The sequence below is a fragment of the Eurosta solidaginis genome, chromosome 4, assembly GCF_040869045.1.
Source record: "Eurosta solidaginis isolate ZX-2024a chromosome 4, ASM4086904v1, whole genome shotgun sequence".
NCBI classification, from domain to species: Eukaryota; Metazoa; Arthropoda; class Insecta; order Diptera; family Tephritidae; genus Eurosta; species Eurosta solidaginis.
The window spans coordinates 172,585,495-172,602,290 of record NC_090322.1 but is presented as its reverse complement, the minus strand read 5'-3'; the positions used below and the strand labels follow the sequence as shown (position 1 = coordinate 172,602,290).

The following is a 16,796-nucleotide window of genomic DNA, read 5'->3' as shown; positions in this document are numbered from 1 at the left end:
GATCCGGTACGTTCCGGTACCAAGTCCAACCATCTCGGGAACGATTTGTTATGACCACATGCGACCTTGAATCTATTTGGTATTTTAGTCGCCTCTTACGACATGCATACGTACTGCGGGTATATTCCAACCCCCTAACCCACTGTATGTTCGGTGAAAGGGCGCTGTGTATTTTCTCAAACAATCAAGGAGCGCTTTACTCCCCCATCCCTTAGTGTAAGGCCGTCAGCCACTGCTTCATGTCACTGTCAACTTCTCAAACATCATGCACATATGGGTTCCTGGTCACAGAAACATTTAAGGGCAATGAGAAGGTAGACTCTCAAAGGCACGTGCTTTGTTGGACGCTCCGGAGGCATTCGATATATATCATCGACTCACATCAACCAAAGGAAACATACATAGTAGGGCACGTGCTTTACTGGACGCTGGCCGACTTACGACATTGAGAGATCAGGGGACCTGCTCAACAGGTCAAGAAAATAAATCTTAAGAAATATTCACACAATCAAGGGACACTTGCCCCTTGGTATGGTTGAAGGAGTTGCGGCGATGAGGAAAACAAAGAAACAATTCACACAATACCTGTATGGATGCCCAACTCGAGCACATATTAGGTTTCTAACTTTAGACAGTTATGTATATGTTGCGAAACTTCACGAAGTGTAAGATGGTCCATAAAAAATATCAGCAGGTTCATCGACCTTACCAAATGGTTTGAAGATAGTATAGAGTAGTCTTACACCAATCTGCAATAATTAGTTTCAGACGCGATGTGCTGTACCACGAGTTCAAGTAGCGTACGTTTTTGACCACAGCAACCATGACTGGTTGAGCTCATTAACCCCTGATTATTAGTGTTTTAACAGAGCACTGAGCGGAAGGCCTTAATATATCGGGCAATTCATATTGAAGCAGCTGTACCGTGGTTGAATAACTGTAATCGCCCAGTCACTTCATGCTTAGATTCAGGAACAGTTGCCAAATTACTTATAGATGTTGTTGCTGCTATAGCTGCAAAGGTTTTATAGAGTGCAGCGGATGTGACAATCCTTTGCAAGATATAAATAAGGTCTTATTAAGTTTTAGTACTAAGCCGACTGTCGAGTCAATGGCTTGATTCAACCACGTCGAGTCTTCTGGTTTATGTAAGGCACGAGTAGGTGAGGCTAACATTTGGATTGAATGGGCTGTAAGTTGCCTTTCAAAATCCATTGAGTCCAAGTACTGCAACATTTTTAGTATCGGGGACACCAAATGTTAGTTAAGTCAGTGGTCTTCATTCTCAACCTGCAAAAAATTTACTTTCTACTCAACCCACAACCTAACCTAACCAACCCACATGTCACAATATTCAAAAGCAGATCAGTATCAACTACGCAGCGAGCGTGACTATAGTTCGTTTGTGCGCATTGATTTTTTATCACGTAGATATTTTTATTTTATTTATCTTATATATTATTTCTAATTGCTGTTTTTATGTGCAGATCCCTTTTTCGCTCTTATTTGGAATCCAAATCTATAAATAAAGTTTTGGTTGTAAAGATGAAGATTCGTGCTATTAGCAAGATTTGGGCATTATTGGTCGTATTGCTTTTGTTTAGTCATATTTTATTGAAATAATTTGTTAAAAATAAACGATTGTGAGCAAACAATGAAATCTATTTGTACTATGGCACTATTGTGAATATTTGATTACAACTAACACTGCACTACCGACAGTTGCTAACATTCGCCAGATGGCAGCGCAAGCGCATGTAAGTTTTCATTGATAGATGATTGATTGATTTCTGTTGATATTTGACAGGAGACTTTTATATTTGTTGCGCAAGATGCGCACGGGTCCGGATAGTTTTTTATTATTGTCTTGTGTTATTTCGCCCACAGCTATGTAGGTCGTCGTTTTGGATTTCAAAGATTCGTATGTAAATCTCCATAACGGTGAGTCTGAACGTAATGTCGAAAGTATTACTAATAGGTTCGGTAGGTTAAACTACATCACTTATAGTTCCAACTCACATGTTTAGAGCTACAAAACGTTCTTATTAGATTAGACCTAGATCTTGGTTCCTTATACAAGTTTAAACTACACTCTTTCATCTAGATATCACTGAAACAAACGCAGCTGGATGTTCAGATATGCACTTGTTTTATACCAAGAGCTAACCATTTACCATAGCCTCTTCCAAAGCCAAAACTACAACGTTAACAGACGTTGTCGGTAACTTCGAAAAATGTTTCTAACTACTTTGTCAACTTTGGATAATCTTGGATAACTAAAAAAAAAGTCATCCGGATTGTCCGTTCTTGGTAATTTGCACACCTTTCGTTAATTCGAGGATAAAGTACCTTTAACCCAAGGCTACCGTAAGGGTCAGCTAATATATAAAAACTGTAGTTCAATACGCTATCAAAATATTTCCTGCTTAACAAAAAACAAAAAAAAAAAGTTAATTCTTGTCGCACAGTGTTATTCGTATATATAATTTGTTATTAGTTTAAGAATTACCCATGTGGAAAATGGCATTGATCCAGTCTATCGACGATTCATTTTATGGATGCATTAATGAGAATGAAAACAAGTTGACAAAAAATATTTCTTTTAATTCGTAATTATTGCACAAACACGTCATCAGTGCAGGTTAATCTTCATAAGGTCTTTGGCTCAGATTTGGCCCGCATTTGATTAACAATATTTGCGTTAAAAAAGTGATTCTTCAATTTAATATCTTATGAAGTAAGTATGCTATTAAAGAAAATCCCTTTTTATATTTCTTAGGTAAATCTTCAAATTTTTGTGAAATTTTTCGAAATTATAAATATTTTCGAAAATTATAAAAAAGAAAGATTTTGAAAAGTGAATTTTTCTTGTATTTATTTGGATAAGACTAAAAAATACAGTATTTTTTCGAATTTTAACCTTATAAATTTTCCGAAAGTTCGGATCACAAAAATTATTAGAGAATGCTGATAGTAGGGCTCTCTATAATTTTGATTCATACAGCATTTTCTGTCAAAAAAAATTTCTTATGGAGTTTGTGAATGTTCGACTACATTTGTTTATAATTTATTTAATTATTTTGGAAAAATTTTTAAACAACGTGACATCAGGACGGACAAGGCGACAGCTGTTTCGATTATACCTTGTAAATCTCTTCAAAGCCTTTTCTCCCGGGAGTGGGAGTCGAACTTTGTTTAAATTGTAAATCAATCACTTTCGTTATTTTGACTGCTGAATTCATATTCGGCTTGATGAACTTCTCGAATGAATATTTTTTTCATTATTTCAGCAAAAAATACTAAATTTACATTTTTTTTCACATTTTTCACATTTTTTAAATCTACACGTTTGATAAACTCCATAAAAATGTTAAAGAAAATTGAACTTTACGAAAATTTCAAATAAAAGTTTAAAGGTTTAAGGTTTCTTAATAATGTGGTTTGAAAATATTGCTAAACTTTTTTTAAAATCTTAAAAAAATATTTAGGAAAATGTATCGAAAAGTTTGACACACCTAATTTTATTGACAATGTTAATAATAAAAACGCTTTTGTGAATGTTAACATATTACTATTTTTTGCACTTTACGAATTGAAAAATTTTCAAATTATTTTTGAAACCCATTTAATTTTAAAATAAATTGAGAAATTGAGTTTGAAAATTCGGATTAATAAATTTGAATATTTTGGCTTACAATTTTTACCGATTATCGGAATTAAACAATTATTACAAAACATTTTTACAATTTTTTCAAAAATCTCAATACAAAACATCGTAAATTCTGATTATTGAATCTATGAAATTTTCGACCAAATACTTTTTTGACAATCTTGATAAAAGATTGGTTAAAAATTTGAAAAGGTTTTTTTTTGAAAACGTTTTTTTTTTTTGAAAACTCAACGGTTTTCGAAAATATACAGTTTAACATCTTTTATTTATTTTTTACTGAAGACTTAATCAACCAACTTTTTTTTTGGATCTAAACTATTTTTTCCAAAAACTGTGAAGGAAATCGTTTCAAACATATCCAGATATTTTTTTCAATATTTTAATTATATGTGACCCGGTCTATGAAAAGGTGGCTTATGACTAAAAAAAACAGCTGTTAACACCTGTTTCTCGCAGTTTCTTTTTTGAGTCATAAGCCACCCTTTCATAGACCGGGTCACATACATATATAGAAATTTACAAATATTTTTTCTTTCTCAATCTGTAACCAAGATTTTTGTCAAAATTTTCAAGTGAAATATTTTCGAATATTTTTACTCGTGATTTTTTTAGTTTATTTTTTTAACCTGTCCTAGCTTGAAAAAACTGGCGATAATTATCTATTTGGCAAATTTTGTATGTAGATAAAATTTCGTTGTAATTTTTTATGTTTGGGTCAAATTTGACCTCAAGACCTCAAATTTTGCGTAGAAGGTTAAACAATTATAAATGTTGTATGATATGTATGAAGAAATCAAAGGAACAGATCGACAGTAAGCACTACATTGAAAATAAGAGGAGCTCTATGAAATTTAAAAATCAAATATTCGATACACAAATTAATAACAAAAACTGCGAAAACAAAACAACAACAATCGAGAGGGTAAAATAGTACTTAATTTACTTTCGTTTAGCTTGTTGTCTACATTCCGAATTCAGTTCTATAGGAGTTTTTTTATATTCTAGGGCACATCTCTAAATGACTTTATGACGTTACGATATCATTAAAGCGACAAGGCTCACCATATCATCGGCTTCGTCATCTTCATCGCTTACATCATTATTGTGTTGGTGATGACCATCAACGGTTTTCTTGTCCACATATTTTTTAACGCGTTTCAAATATTTTATAGTTTTTATAGCTGGTGACTCTGGCTGCTCGAGACACATTAAATTTTATTATGGGAATATAGCATACATTTAGCAATAAATTTACTGATGTTATCATTGTAGATCCCGATAAAATATAATAAATTTGTATAAAACAATTTTCTTTTAAGTATGCTCCGATTTCATAGATAATCAAGGTTTCTTTACGACGCATACAGGCGAGCGTGGTTATAGCAGTGCTCGGCATTCTCTGCCAGGCAATTATTTCGTGCATTCGAGTGTCACACGTACAGGCGATGAAATAACACAAATAGATCATTAGCAAACAAGCCACCAAAAGAGCTTAACCATCGCACGGTGGGGTATTTGATCAATCTAGCTGGCCAAAATTAAAATAGCAGTTATTTCTGTTCAAAAAGTGGTTTCCTCACTTCATTGTTATGAAAGGAAATATTTGACAGTAAATTCACGGCGTTCTGCGCAGAATTACTATGGATCGGGCCGCCGGTTTCGTATGGACCCGGCGTCATTTTTTGGAATTACATGAGATATGTATGTCAATATGGGTATCAAACGAAAAGTATATTATTCCGAATTTATATTGACATTTTTAAGAAGGGTTGCCACCTCACCTTCTTTTTTATATTTCTTTTTATATCCACTACCGTCTCGGAAACGGCTTAACCGATTTGAATCAAATTTAGTACATTTATATAGTATTACATTTTAAGACTTTTCACCTTGGTGTTGCCACTGAGGATGTTTTCACAAGGTTGCCACCTTTTGCCAATAAGGGTAGCAGTCTCTTACAAAATTTACCACGACTCAAAAAATCGCGGGTATGCGCAGCCATTTTTGTTATTAAACTTTGAAACAAACACAAGCTTATGTATTGCCAAACAATTACTGACATGATATGCCATGAAAAAAAGATATATCTTTTTGTTTGCAAGGTTATTAAAAAATTTAATATTGAAAAGTAGTAGTATTACAAGTAGAATAACTCAGTTAACACATGCGATTTAAAAAATGTAACATATCAATTAAAAACACATTTATCTGTCCTAAAAGAAAATGTAACTAGATTTGATTAAGGCTAAACAAGTGAACAGGTATTTAGGTTAGAATGGTATATTGCTTTTAAATCCAAAAATACATTGAACTGCACATAATTTTTATACAACTTTAAATATGCGCGGTTAACTCTGTTGACTTTGCAGATGGGTTTTTGGGGTATGTATACTATTCAGAGGACATCTGGGAATGCCAGGGAGTATATTTGAAAAAAATTGGAATATTTTGAAAAATCGACTTTTGGCCAGCTAGATTGATCAAATACCCCACCGTGCATCGTTCATTTGTGCGCATTGCTTTATTGCTACGCAGATATTTTCATATGAACAACGATCATGCTCGCTTGGTGGTTTGTTTGCTACCGATGTATTTGTGTGATTTCGCTCACGTGCAGGTGTGAAGTACCGTTACTTTTGCAACCATAGGCGTGTCGTTGCGAAGGCGCTATATCGATTATTTCACAGTCGGCTGATAGCATAAGGTAATAAAATGGTTGTTCTACTAATAAAAGACATTTCATGAAGGTTGTGAATTGTGTTATCGGTTTTGATAATCTTCTGCCGGATATAGATCTGCTCTATACCAGCACAACTACCTCAAGTCCTGCAATTTTTCGAAAGAGTGTTTACAATTTGTGGGTGCCCCAAAAAAGGCTTAGAGTTTACCGAACAAATAAATCGAAAGGAGATCGTGTATGAGTAAAAATCGTTGCAGAGAAAATGGGAGACAGTTATGTAAAGCTACAGTTTCGAACTGCAGGTATAAAAAGACTACCTCCGATATGGCGCTGATCTGATGCTGAGCAGAACAGTTGCTAGCTACGCTTGTAGTAACAGAGGTATAGTCTGAGCAATATGTATTCAAATTAATCAAAATATTTGAGAACAACTTGCGAATGAATCATAAGGTCTGCAAGGACGGTAATCGTTATTTCGTAGGATTTTACAATGTCACAGATGTCAGTTGAAAGCACTGCGTGTGGACAGAATAAGCACTAGTACCGTCTCTTAATGCGATAGGTCTGTGCTAGTTCGGAACTAGTGCGATTCGCTACAGGGAATGCTTTAACATGTCAACAGATCCTTAGACTGATACGGCATACTAAATAATGAGCAATGCGGGTTCAACAAACCCACAGTAGATTTGCTTTCTGAATAACGAGACGAAAATAATGGATGTGACTTTGAATGCTTGGCAATTTTTGATGTCTCTGCTGCTTTCTCCTATATCTACATTCAATTAGTCTTCAACTAGATCATCTAATAGTAGTCTTAGAAAATGTGCGGTAGTGGACAACAGCGGAATTGGTGTTAGATGATTTACTACAAGGAGCATGGGATTTAGGCCTAATAGAAAAGAATTTAACCTATTGCAGTATTCAGATCAGCTCTGGGAGTGTTCGAGAGAAAAGTTCTTCGAAAGATTTATGGACCTCTACGCGTTGGCGATGGCGAGTACCGAAGAAAATTTAACGATGAACTGTACGAGCAGACATCAACATAGTCCAGCGAATTAAAACGTAGTGGCTGCGCTGGCTAGGCCTATCGGAACCCGCCTATGGAAGCAGAGGTAGAGGACGGCCCCCACTCCGTAGGAAGGACCAGGTAAAACGCTTTAAACTCCCTTGGTGTGACCAATTGGCGCCAGTTGGTAGATAGTGGGAGCGACTGGCGCGCCTTGTTGGACGGCCATAACCGTTTAAACGGTTAAGCACCAATTAGGTAAGTATTCAGATCGAAGATGTGCAAGCGTAACGCAGGTCGCCTTGAGTAGAAACGGGTACTTTCAGTTAGTTTTTTTTCTTTAATATACTCATGTGAGTCATAAAAACATCAACTACTTATAACTAATAATAAAATATACAAAACAAAATTTATAAATTTACTTATTTAAATAAAGAAACAAAGAAACCGACACCAAATAATTCCATTAACTCATAGTAATATTACCTTTTTATATAATTTGATCCACGTCGAATCACCCTTTGAATCGGTGTACTGGAGTCCAAAAAACCATACTTCACGCAGACCGATTGTTTTGACAACTTGATCGAAAAGCTGTTTGCCGGTGGTCGTGTGTTGTATGGCAAACTCCAGCTCAGCGTCCATGGTAGTGACGCGTACATTTAGCTGCAACAAAAAGGATATGATTATTATTAGATGTACACAAATAAGGCCGTGCCATTTTAAGGCATTTTTTTCAAGTATACTGATCGTCAATGGGAGCAGCAAACCTCGTTAAATATTTTCCAGATTTTATAAAGAAGTTGGTATGACTTGCCGCCTACCTCCTTGGCCATGAGAGCTTCGAGGTTGTTAAGGGCATCGGGTTAGCTTTATAGTTTAAGAGCCCCTCTAACAAAACTGGCAACTTTAATATTAGCAGGCAAGGCTGTGGCCGCATTTAGTCCAGAAGGAGAGGGTGGAATGACCTAGAAGGTTTGAACTGATCATACCAAATCGTTCCCGAGATAATCCGCTTACCGGGTCGAAATGTTACCTAAATTTATGCATATGAATACAAATCATTCGGGATATACATACTTGGACATCTAATGTCGGCTTAGCCGCCAACGCGGAGAAGACGAATATTGTCTTGTTTACTAAGAGGTACAAGGTCACAAATTGGACCTGGCTTAAGCTCGGAGGGGTCACCCTGCAGGAGAAACATTGCACAAAATATCTAGGAATCAATCTAGACAGTAGATTGTCGTAGAAGCTCAACGTGGAGGAGAAAGTGAAAAAGGCCCTGACGACGCTTTAATCATGTAAAATAATGCTGAGGTGTACGTGGGGTTTATCGTCCTTTCTCTCTAATTGCGTATTTGCAACGATTGTAAGGCCTATGCTGTACTATGGATTCCTTATTTGGTGGATAGCCACACAAAAAAGAACCAACCTCAAACAATTAGAGGGAGTATGCGGACTATAAATGCTTAGCATTACGCGAGCCCAGAAAACCACCCCCGATGGCTGCAATGTATGTCATTCTGCACATTCCATCTGTAGACCTGGTGGCAAAAAACAAATACGCTCGCGTGAGAGGAAAGTAGTTGAGACAGTTATACGCAAATGTGCATGCAAATTGCTGAACCGCATGTTGGAGAGGGGAAGCTGCGTTATAAAAATTGAAAAAAACGACGGCTGCTGGTGCTAAATTAATTATTGATGCTTAGGTGTAAAGAAATTCATTCATATACATACACACAATCGTTCATCTTATAAAAATCGTTGCATTACATAGCAGGTGGGCGGGGTAAGTCGATGAATAGCGGCAAATTGATGGTTTGTGTTTTCCTGCTATTGTTGCTATTATTATTACTATTATGTAACAGCATTTTTTTCGTGTAAGCCATTTGAATGTATCAGCAATTATTGACTTTATTTATGTACTATCAGCCAGAGATGAACGGTAGAGCTAGAAAAGTATCGATCATATCTATTAGGGATGTAAAAAAGCCATATGGGAATTCCGATTAATTTAGCCCTCAAAATAGCGGTCACCTTGTCGAGACCTTAGCTGAACTATGTATCGCCCGACTTTGTGGCTGAGCGCTTTAGGGACCTGCGGTATGTCGGTGACCAAGAACTGCCAATCGCCTAGTCCAAGGTGTTATGCGCGCTAGTTGGATGATTTGTGGAAAGTAACGGCAGCCTTGCCAAAGCAAAGAGCGCTGCGCTATTGCGGGACGGCTATTTGCCTTCACTATTAACATTGCACCGCTGAGTTCGTCTTGTCGGGCAGATGAGTTTGTCTGTCAGCCCGGTAACGAAGTGGAGTTGAGGCGGGAACGAAAGAGAAATACAGGGGAGCATTAAGAATTGTTCAACTAAGGTGGACTATGTAGTCAACAGACCGCGAGCGCTTGGTATTGGACAGAGAGATAGTGGAAGCAGGTCGAAGGCAGATTGAGGAGAAGGAAGACTCTTGCGCAAAACAGAGCCAGAGATCGGAAGAAATGTCGACCATTTTGAACAGCCACGTCAATGGCACTACGCTACCGGCTGTCTTACACCCCAAAATCTTGGGTTTGACGTTCGATCAGGACCTACATTTTGGTGAGCATGCAGCCGCAATTGTACTAAAAATCCAGAGCAGTAATAAAATCCCTAAATCTCTTGCTGGCAGTACTTGGGGAAAAGATAAAGAAACGGTCATTACCACTTACAAAGTAATTGGCCAGCCGATTGCATGCTACGCGTCCCCGATATGGTCGCCAAGCCTAAAGACTACTCACTGGAAGAAGCTACAGGCCTGCCAAAATACTGCCCTCAGAACCGCCACGGGTTGTCTTCTTACGTCCCCAGAACACCATCTACATAATGAGGCGAGAATACTCCCCATCAGGGAGAGAAATGAAATGCTAACCAAACAGAACCAGAATCCAGAAACCTGGGCATCCCAACAGACATCTGATTGATGAGCTAACACCGCCCAGGGGCTTAAGGAGTCATCTCCGTAAGCATTATGAGGAAATACGGCACCTGAGAACACAACCGTATTAAGCCAAAAAACACAAGTAGGTCCTCAGTGAACTCCACAAATCCTGTACGCAAAGAACAATACGCCAAACTTGCAGAAGAGGAACGCACACTCCCTAGGGAAACGCGAGCCACTCTAGCTCAACTTCGATCTGGATACTGTAACGGGTTAAACTCTTACCTATCCAGAATAAACCCCGACATACAAAATGTATGCCCTGCTTGCAATGTGTCCCCACATGACACCAACCATCTTTTCAATTGTAATGTGGAACCAACGCCTCTAACACCCCTCTGATTATGGTCCACCGCCAAGTCCGCACGGAAAGGAAAAGCTACAAGGCGGAAATAAGAGGGGACTTTCGTAGTATTCTAAGAAAAACACAGGGGTCGATAAGCTAAATGAAGGTAACGACGAGACTCTTGCAAGGCAAGGTTTGAGCTGCAGTCAAGGTAACATCTATGCACCTAGCGGTGGCAGCAATTGAGTGCATCTAGCTAGTCAAAGGCTCTTACACGAGTGCACATCGCGTGGAGAGAACACAATATATATGATATAGGTGTGTCCCTGGTTTTTTCATATCCTCCAGAGTAGTCTAGTCAAGAAGTGTCCTTGATATCACGTTTAATGCTGAGTATGATTATATCAGGGTATGACTAGATACTTGAGAGGTCAACCTTCTCACGACAATGCATTTATGAGCTTTAGCAAATCTTTATGACAACGGACTGGAACAAATTCTAGAAAAATGTGCAGAATATAAATTTAAATTTGCTGACAATAAGACCATTGAGCGCCGTTTCTTCAATTAAATTAACATTAGCAATAGAAATTGTAATTGTATATAATTTTTTAACACGTCGTTGAAATCGTGGGAACTTTCTCCATTCACAACATTTCCTTAAAAAGTTCTCAGAATTATTTTGTCGCTTTGACGCCGCTTCAAGTGGCGCTGATTCTTAAATACTCTAGTGTAGATCAATTTGCTTTGTTGAATACAAATTGGATGAGGTTATTATGTTCGTTCCTGGAATAGAGATCAGTGACTGTAACTCATACCTGATTTGAATTAATTTGATAACAAATAACTATAAATTTTATTTAGCTAAATGAGTACTAAGATATGTATAACGAATCAATTGGAAGCAAAGTACGACATTCAAATCGTTGATTGAATTTTAGCTATGACAGTACTTAGATGTTGGAAAGATGGAAAGCGACGAATCCACTTTTTTATATTCAAATTATCCAGTATTATTACTTCTAAATTTTTGTTAAAGTTGGCAGATTGCGTGAGTTTTGAACAATGTGATTTGTGACTGTGACTTTTTAGTGGCATCGAACTCTGTCTGTGACACGAGAATGAAGAGTGATAAAAGAGTACTATGATCTAAATTGCAGTTCAAAGTCAAGTTTACCAATAATCGCAATCTCAGTTCCAGTCACAGCAGACAAATTAACTGCGATAATATCAATTAGTCGTGATTTGTGCTGCGTTTTACATCTATGGTAGATATCGCAGTCAGCTGTATGCGAGGGCGTTTGTATAGCCAACCATGGATACATATATATTTGGTAACTCTTATATCCTTATATGGATCATTATTTTACAAATCGAACAACTTTTGAGATTTCATAATTTCGATTCGGCTCAAACTTTTTTTAAGTTGCTCGCACGAATAAATTTTTGTTTTCAGAGATCTGCATGTGCTCAGAATCGATGGGTAAGCAAACTTGCCAACATTCAAAATGCTATATCTTTCGTTCCACTCGTCGTATGTTATCAATTTTTGTTTTATTTTGAAGGTAACAATATTTACTTTATAACTGCGTTAAAAAATGTTTAATTTTTTAAAATCAAAAAGTCATGAAATTGTTGGTTATTCATTGTTAAGTGAATGCGCTGGCGACATTGCCACTGCAGAAAAAATTAGCTATATGTTTTAAAATCAAAGGCAGCGTCTATTTCAGAACCACCTACTACTGAACCACTTACGAACGCGGTTAAATAGTCTGAAATTGCAGCTTTGTAAGACATCATAATGTTGTGCTGTACTAGTACCATTCTTTTCGGAACAAGTGGGATGCGCTGGAGGGTCACTACAGGCCGAAACACAGAAGATGCAAGCAAAAAGAACAAACGGGTGACTAGACTTGCACTGGGCGCAAATTCAACATGCGATTGAGAAGGCATCTTAACACACGTCGTTGCTAAGCAGCAGGTTAATGACAAACAACGGAGGACAAACAGAAAGCTATCCACGCTTGTGTGCGGCTCCGAACTGTGGCCGAATACATTTCAAATAAAGATCCGGTGTAAACGCGAAGTTTCTGTACAGCAAACAGTAGCTGTGAGAGTAACTTCCGCTCCTAACTAAGTAGCAGAACCCGTCGTAAAAGCGTTTAAAGAAACAATATACGTAGACCTATTACTGGAAGGAAGCATAAGGTTATGGGAAGCAAAAAAGCACACTGCTCAAGAGCGCATGAAAGTCAAGCAGGCAGAAACGAAACGCTTAGGCTGTGGAAGGCCTGCTGAGCAAATAAACGACGAGGCAGATGAACAGCGAAACTAATCGCAGCACAATAAACATTTTGGCTTGAGTCCAATTACGGCCCGAATTCAGAACTAACATACTTCTCTCAACAATCGCTGAAGTTTCTTTTGTATGGGAATAACACCGCTTCTCAAATTGCGAAAAAGATAGTCCTCAACTGTGATTCTCTAATTGGAGTAGGAAAATAATTTTAAAATGATGTGGGCGACCAACTCGACACTATACATTTCTCAAAGGTTTAAAATTAATTGGAGATCCTATACATTTCCCTAAGATTGAAAAAATATTTTTTCGATATTTGCCGGGTTAGGACTGTTTCTGAAATTTCCAGAGCAAAAGTGTACAGCAAAATTAATTGTTGTTGCCTACTGTCTCGCTAATTTTTTGATCCCTCTAACCTTAACGGAGCCATGATGAAAAAAGTTAAAACATCTTTCTAAAATTCAAGCAATAAAATAGGTGTATAAAATAACAGTTATTTAAGGAGAGATAAATTTTAGTGAAGAAATAACTCTTACCCTTTAAAAAAGTTTCTGGGGGAATTCTGGTGGGAAACTTTTTATTTGTATAATATAAGGGAAGGAGAGACAAGTAAAGAAGGCTAAGTTCGGGTGTAACCGAACATTACATACTCAGCTGAGAGCTTTGAAGACAAAATAAGGGAAAATCATCAAGTAGGAAAATGAACCTAGGGTAACCCTGGAATGTGTTTGTATGACATGGGTATCAAATGGAAGGCATTAAAGAGTATTTTAAAAGGGAGTGGGCCATAGTTATATACATAGGTGGACGCCAATTCGGGATATCGCCATAAAGGTGGACCAGGGGTGACCCTAGAATGTGTTTGTATGACATGGGTATCCAATTAAATGTATTAAAGAGTATTTTAAAAGGGAGTGGGCCTTAGCCCTATAGGTGGACGCCTTTTCGAGATATCGCCATAGAGGTGGACCAGGGGTGACTCTTTAATGTGTTTGTACGATATAGGTATCAAATTAAAGGTATTAATAAGGTTTTTAAAAAGGTAGTGGCCCTTAGTTGTATATGTGAAGGCATTTTCGAGTTATCGAATAAAATGTGGACCAGGGTGACCCAGAACATCATCTGTCGGGTACCGCTAATTTATTTATATATGTAATACCACGAACAGTATTCCTGCCATGATTCCAAGGGCTTTTGATTTCGCTCTGCAGAAGTTTTTAATTTTCCTCTACTTAATATGGTAGGTGTCACACCTATTTTACAAAGTTTTCTTAAAGTTATATTTTGCGTCAATAAATCAATCCATTTACCATGTTTCATGCCTTTTTTTACCTTTATATTAAGCCGCTTTCATGTTTGTCCCCTCATTTCCAAACGAATTTTTGACCCACGGAAAGGTCTTTTTCGGTAAATTCCCGTTGAGCTAGACACTTGATACTTAGAACATAGTTCAGATCTGAGAGACATTACAATGCAAGTGATACACAGAAAATTTATTTTAAAATGGAAATTTTGCGATCGACTTTTAACTAACTTCTCGGTGATACAGAGAATTGAAACTTAGCACATAGTTTGCGAGTCGATGGCACTACAATTCGTGGAAAACAAGATGCCACCAGGTGGCAGACGAATCGAGATAAACGAAAATCCCTGAAAAACGAAAGGAATCTTGCGATCGATTTTTGAGTAACTTGCCGGTGAGCTAGAGACTTGAAACTTGGGCCGTGGGTCAGAACCCGGTGACAATGCAACATTTGATCAAAAAAAAAAAATTCGCTAGGTGGCACGCGGATCGAGATAGTAAGAAAACAAATTTTAATTTGGGAATCTTTCAATCCATTTTTAACTAACTTCCCGATTACCTAGAGACTTTCAACTTGGCATTTAGTTAGAGGCCTGGTGACAATACAACTTATAGAAAACAAAGTTCCGCTAGCTGGCGCGCTAGTCAAGATAACTGCAAATCCTTTAAAAACGGGGGAATCTTGCGATCGATTTTCGAGTAAATTCCCGATGAGCTAGAGACATGAAGCTTGGGCCGTAAGTGAGAACCTGGTGACAATGCAATATTTTATTAAAAAAATTCCGCTAGGTGGAGCATGGATCGAGATATTGAGAAAACTAGTTTTAAATTGGAAGTCTTGCAATCGATTTTTATCTAACTTCCTGGATATCTAGAGGCTTGAAACCTGAAATATAGTTTTAAACTCTAGCTATTGTGAAAGTTTTTTAGTCAAAATTCAACAAGACTATGTCTGTATTAAAGGAAAAATTGCCTTCCATTTTTTGGTCCATTTATATAAAGGTAGTCCTTAAATTTTTTTTATCATCTTTTTTTCATATTTGATATAGAATTATTGCATTTTTCCTGTTTTTCGAAATTTTCGATATCGAAAAAGTGGGCGTGGTTATAGTCCGATTTCGTTTATTTTTAATAGCGATCTGGGATGAGTGCCCAGGAACCTACATACCAAATTTAATCAAGATATCTCAAAATTTACTCAAGTTATCGTGTTAACGGACAGACGGACGGACGGAAATAGCTAAATTAATTTCTTTTTTCGCCCACATCATTTTGATATATACAAGTCTATATCTATCTCGATTAGTTTATGCCGTTACGGATTACCGTTATGCGAACAAAATTAATATACTCTGTCAGCTCTGCTCAGCTGAGTATAAAAATCTTATTTAGTTGAAAGTTGAAATATTCGGTAATAAATCTGGCATCAAATCAGGACTCGCTATGAGTAGATGAGCTTGCCAGTGGATCGAATAGGTTTGTGTATTAGGAACCCACATAAAATACCTCGTCTTAGGATTATTACAATACCAATTTCCTGCTGGATATATAAAGCATTGTAAAGTCACATTTGTAACTGCAAATAGCCTGTTTTGTGTTTTATAGATATTTCTATGCGTTCAGTTGGACTGTGAAGGCATTAACCCAGAAACGTTAATTGGATTGATTATTCGCGCGTTTTTTTCCATGTCCACCTAGAATGAGACTTGAACAGACAAAAATACTGACATCGTAGAAAATATACTTTGCTTTGGAAGGGATACGACATACGAAAGGAATTTCAGACACAAGTAGTCATTTGTTTGTATGAAAATGAATGTGTTTCTGTTAAGTTACATGAATTCTTGTACCTTTTCTTTTGACGTTTGACCAAAGACGAACGGTACTTCGCTTTCCTTATGACAACGAGAGCTCCCTGGTCTTTTAAACGAGTTAGCTACCTCTTATACTTGGTGATATAAATATATTCAGATCTGCTATATTCTCCCATCACCAGGATAGAGCAAGTGCGTAATATTAATCGACTTTGAATATCGTCAACACGGAGAGGTTTGCTCCTATTCTGATGAAGATGATGGTGCTGCTGTCATGGAAACTCATTCCGCGCATTGTAAAGTTTTTAGCATTTCTTGGTGAACGCTGTAACCGGATTATGCAAAATTTAATGCGGCCAAAAAGATAAAAAACTCTGCCTCAAACAACTTGTCATATAACGGACGGCGTCGTAAAAAGCTCGTCACATGTTACCAATCTCTTTCCCCTGCTTTAATCACAATAGCGCGTGAGCTCGTTTTGCTACTTAAATTCGCTTTCAACATGTACACAAATGTATATAAATAGAAACAAGGCCCGACCGAAGTTAGATATTTTAACCACTGTCAAACCCGAGCCCAATACTTGGCGTTTACCGATGCAGGATCAGCTACGGCTACGCCCTTTGTTGGGAATATGCTAAATTCACTGAATCTCCGCAACTATTTGAAACAGCTGTCCTATATTTGGGCTAGTGATTTTATAAAGCAGGGAATTGGAGTGAAATTTTTCATTCGCTTTGTTGAGTTTTTCAATGGAGTGTGGT

At 37.3% G+C, this 16,796-nt stretch overlaps 1 protein-coding gene across 6 annotated transcripts in view; it reads right to left on the bottom strand.

Moving 5' to 3' along the window:
- The window catches only part of Moe (Moesin), a 274,557-nt gene that overhangs the window by 10,568 nt on the left and 247,193 nt on the right, over window positions 1-16,796 (bottom strand). For all 6 annotated transcript variants that reach the window (XM_067783785.1, XM_067783786.1, XM_067783787.1 and 3 more), the window contains one exon: window positions 7,843-8,022. In XM_067783785.1, coding sequence (XP_067639886.1) covers window positions 7,843-8,022 — 180 coding nt within the window. The remainder of the gene's footprint in view (window positions 1-7,842; window positions 8,023-16,796) is intronic.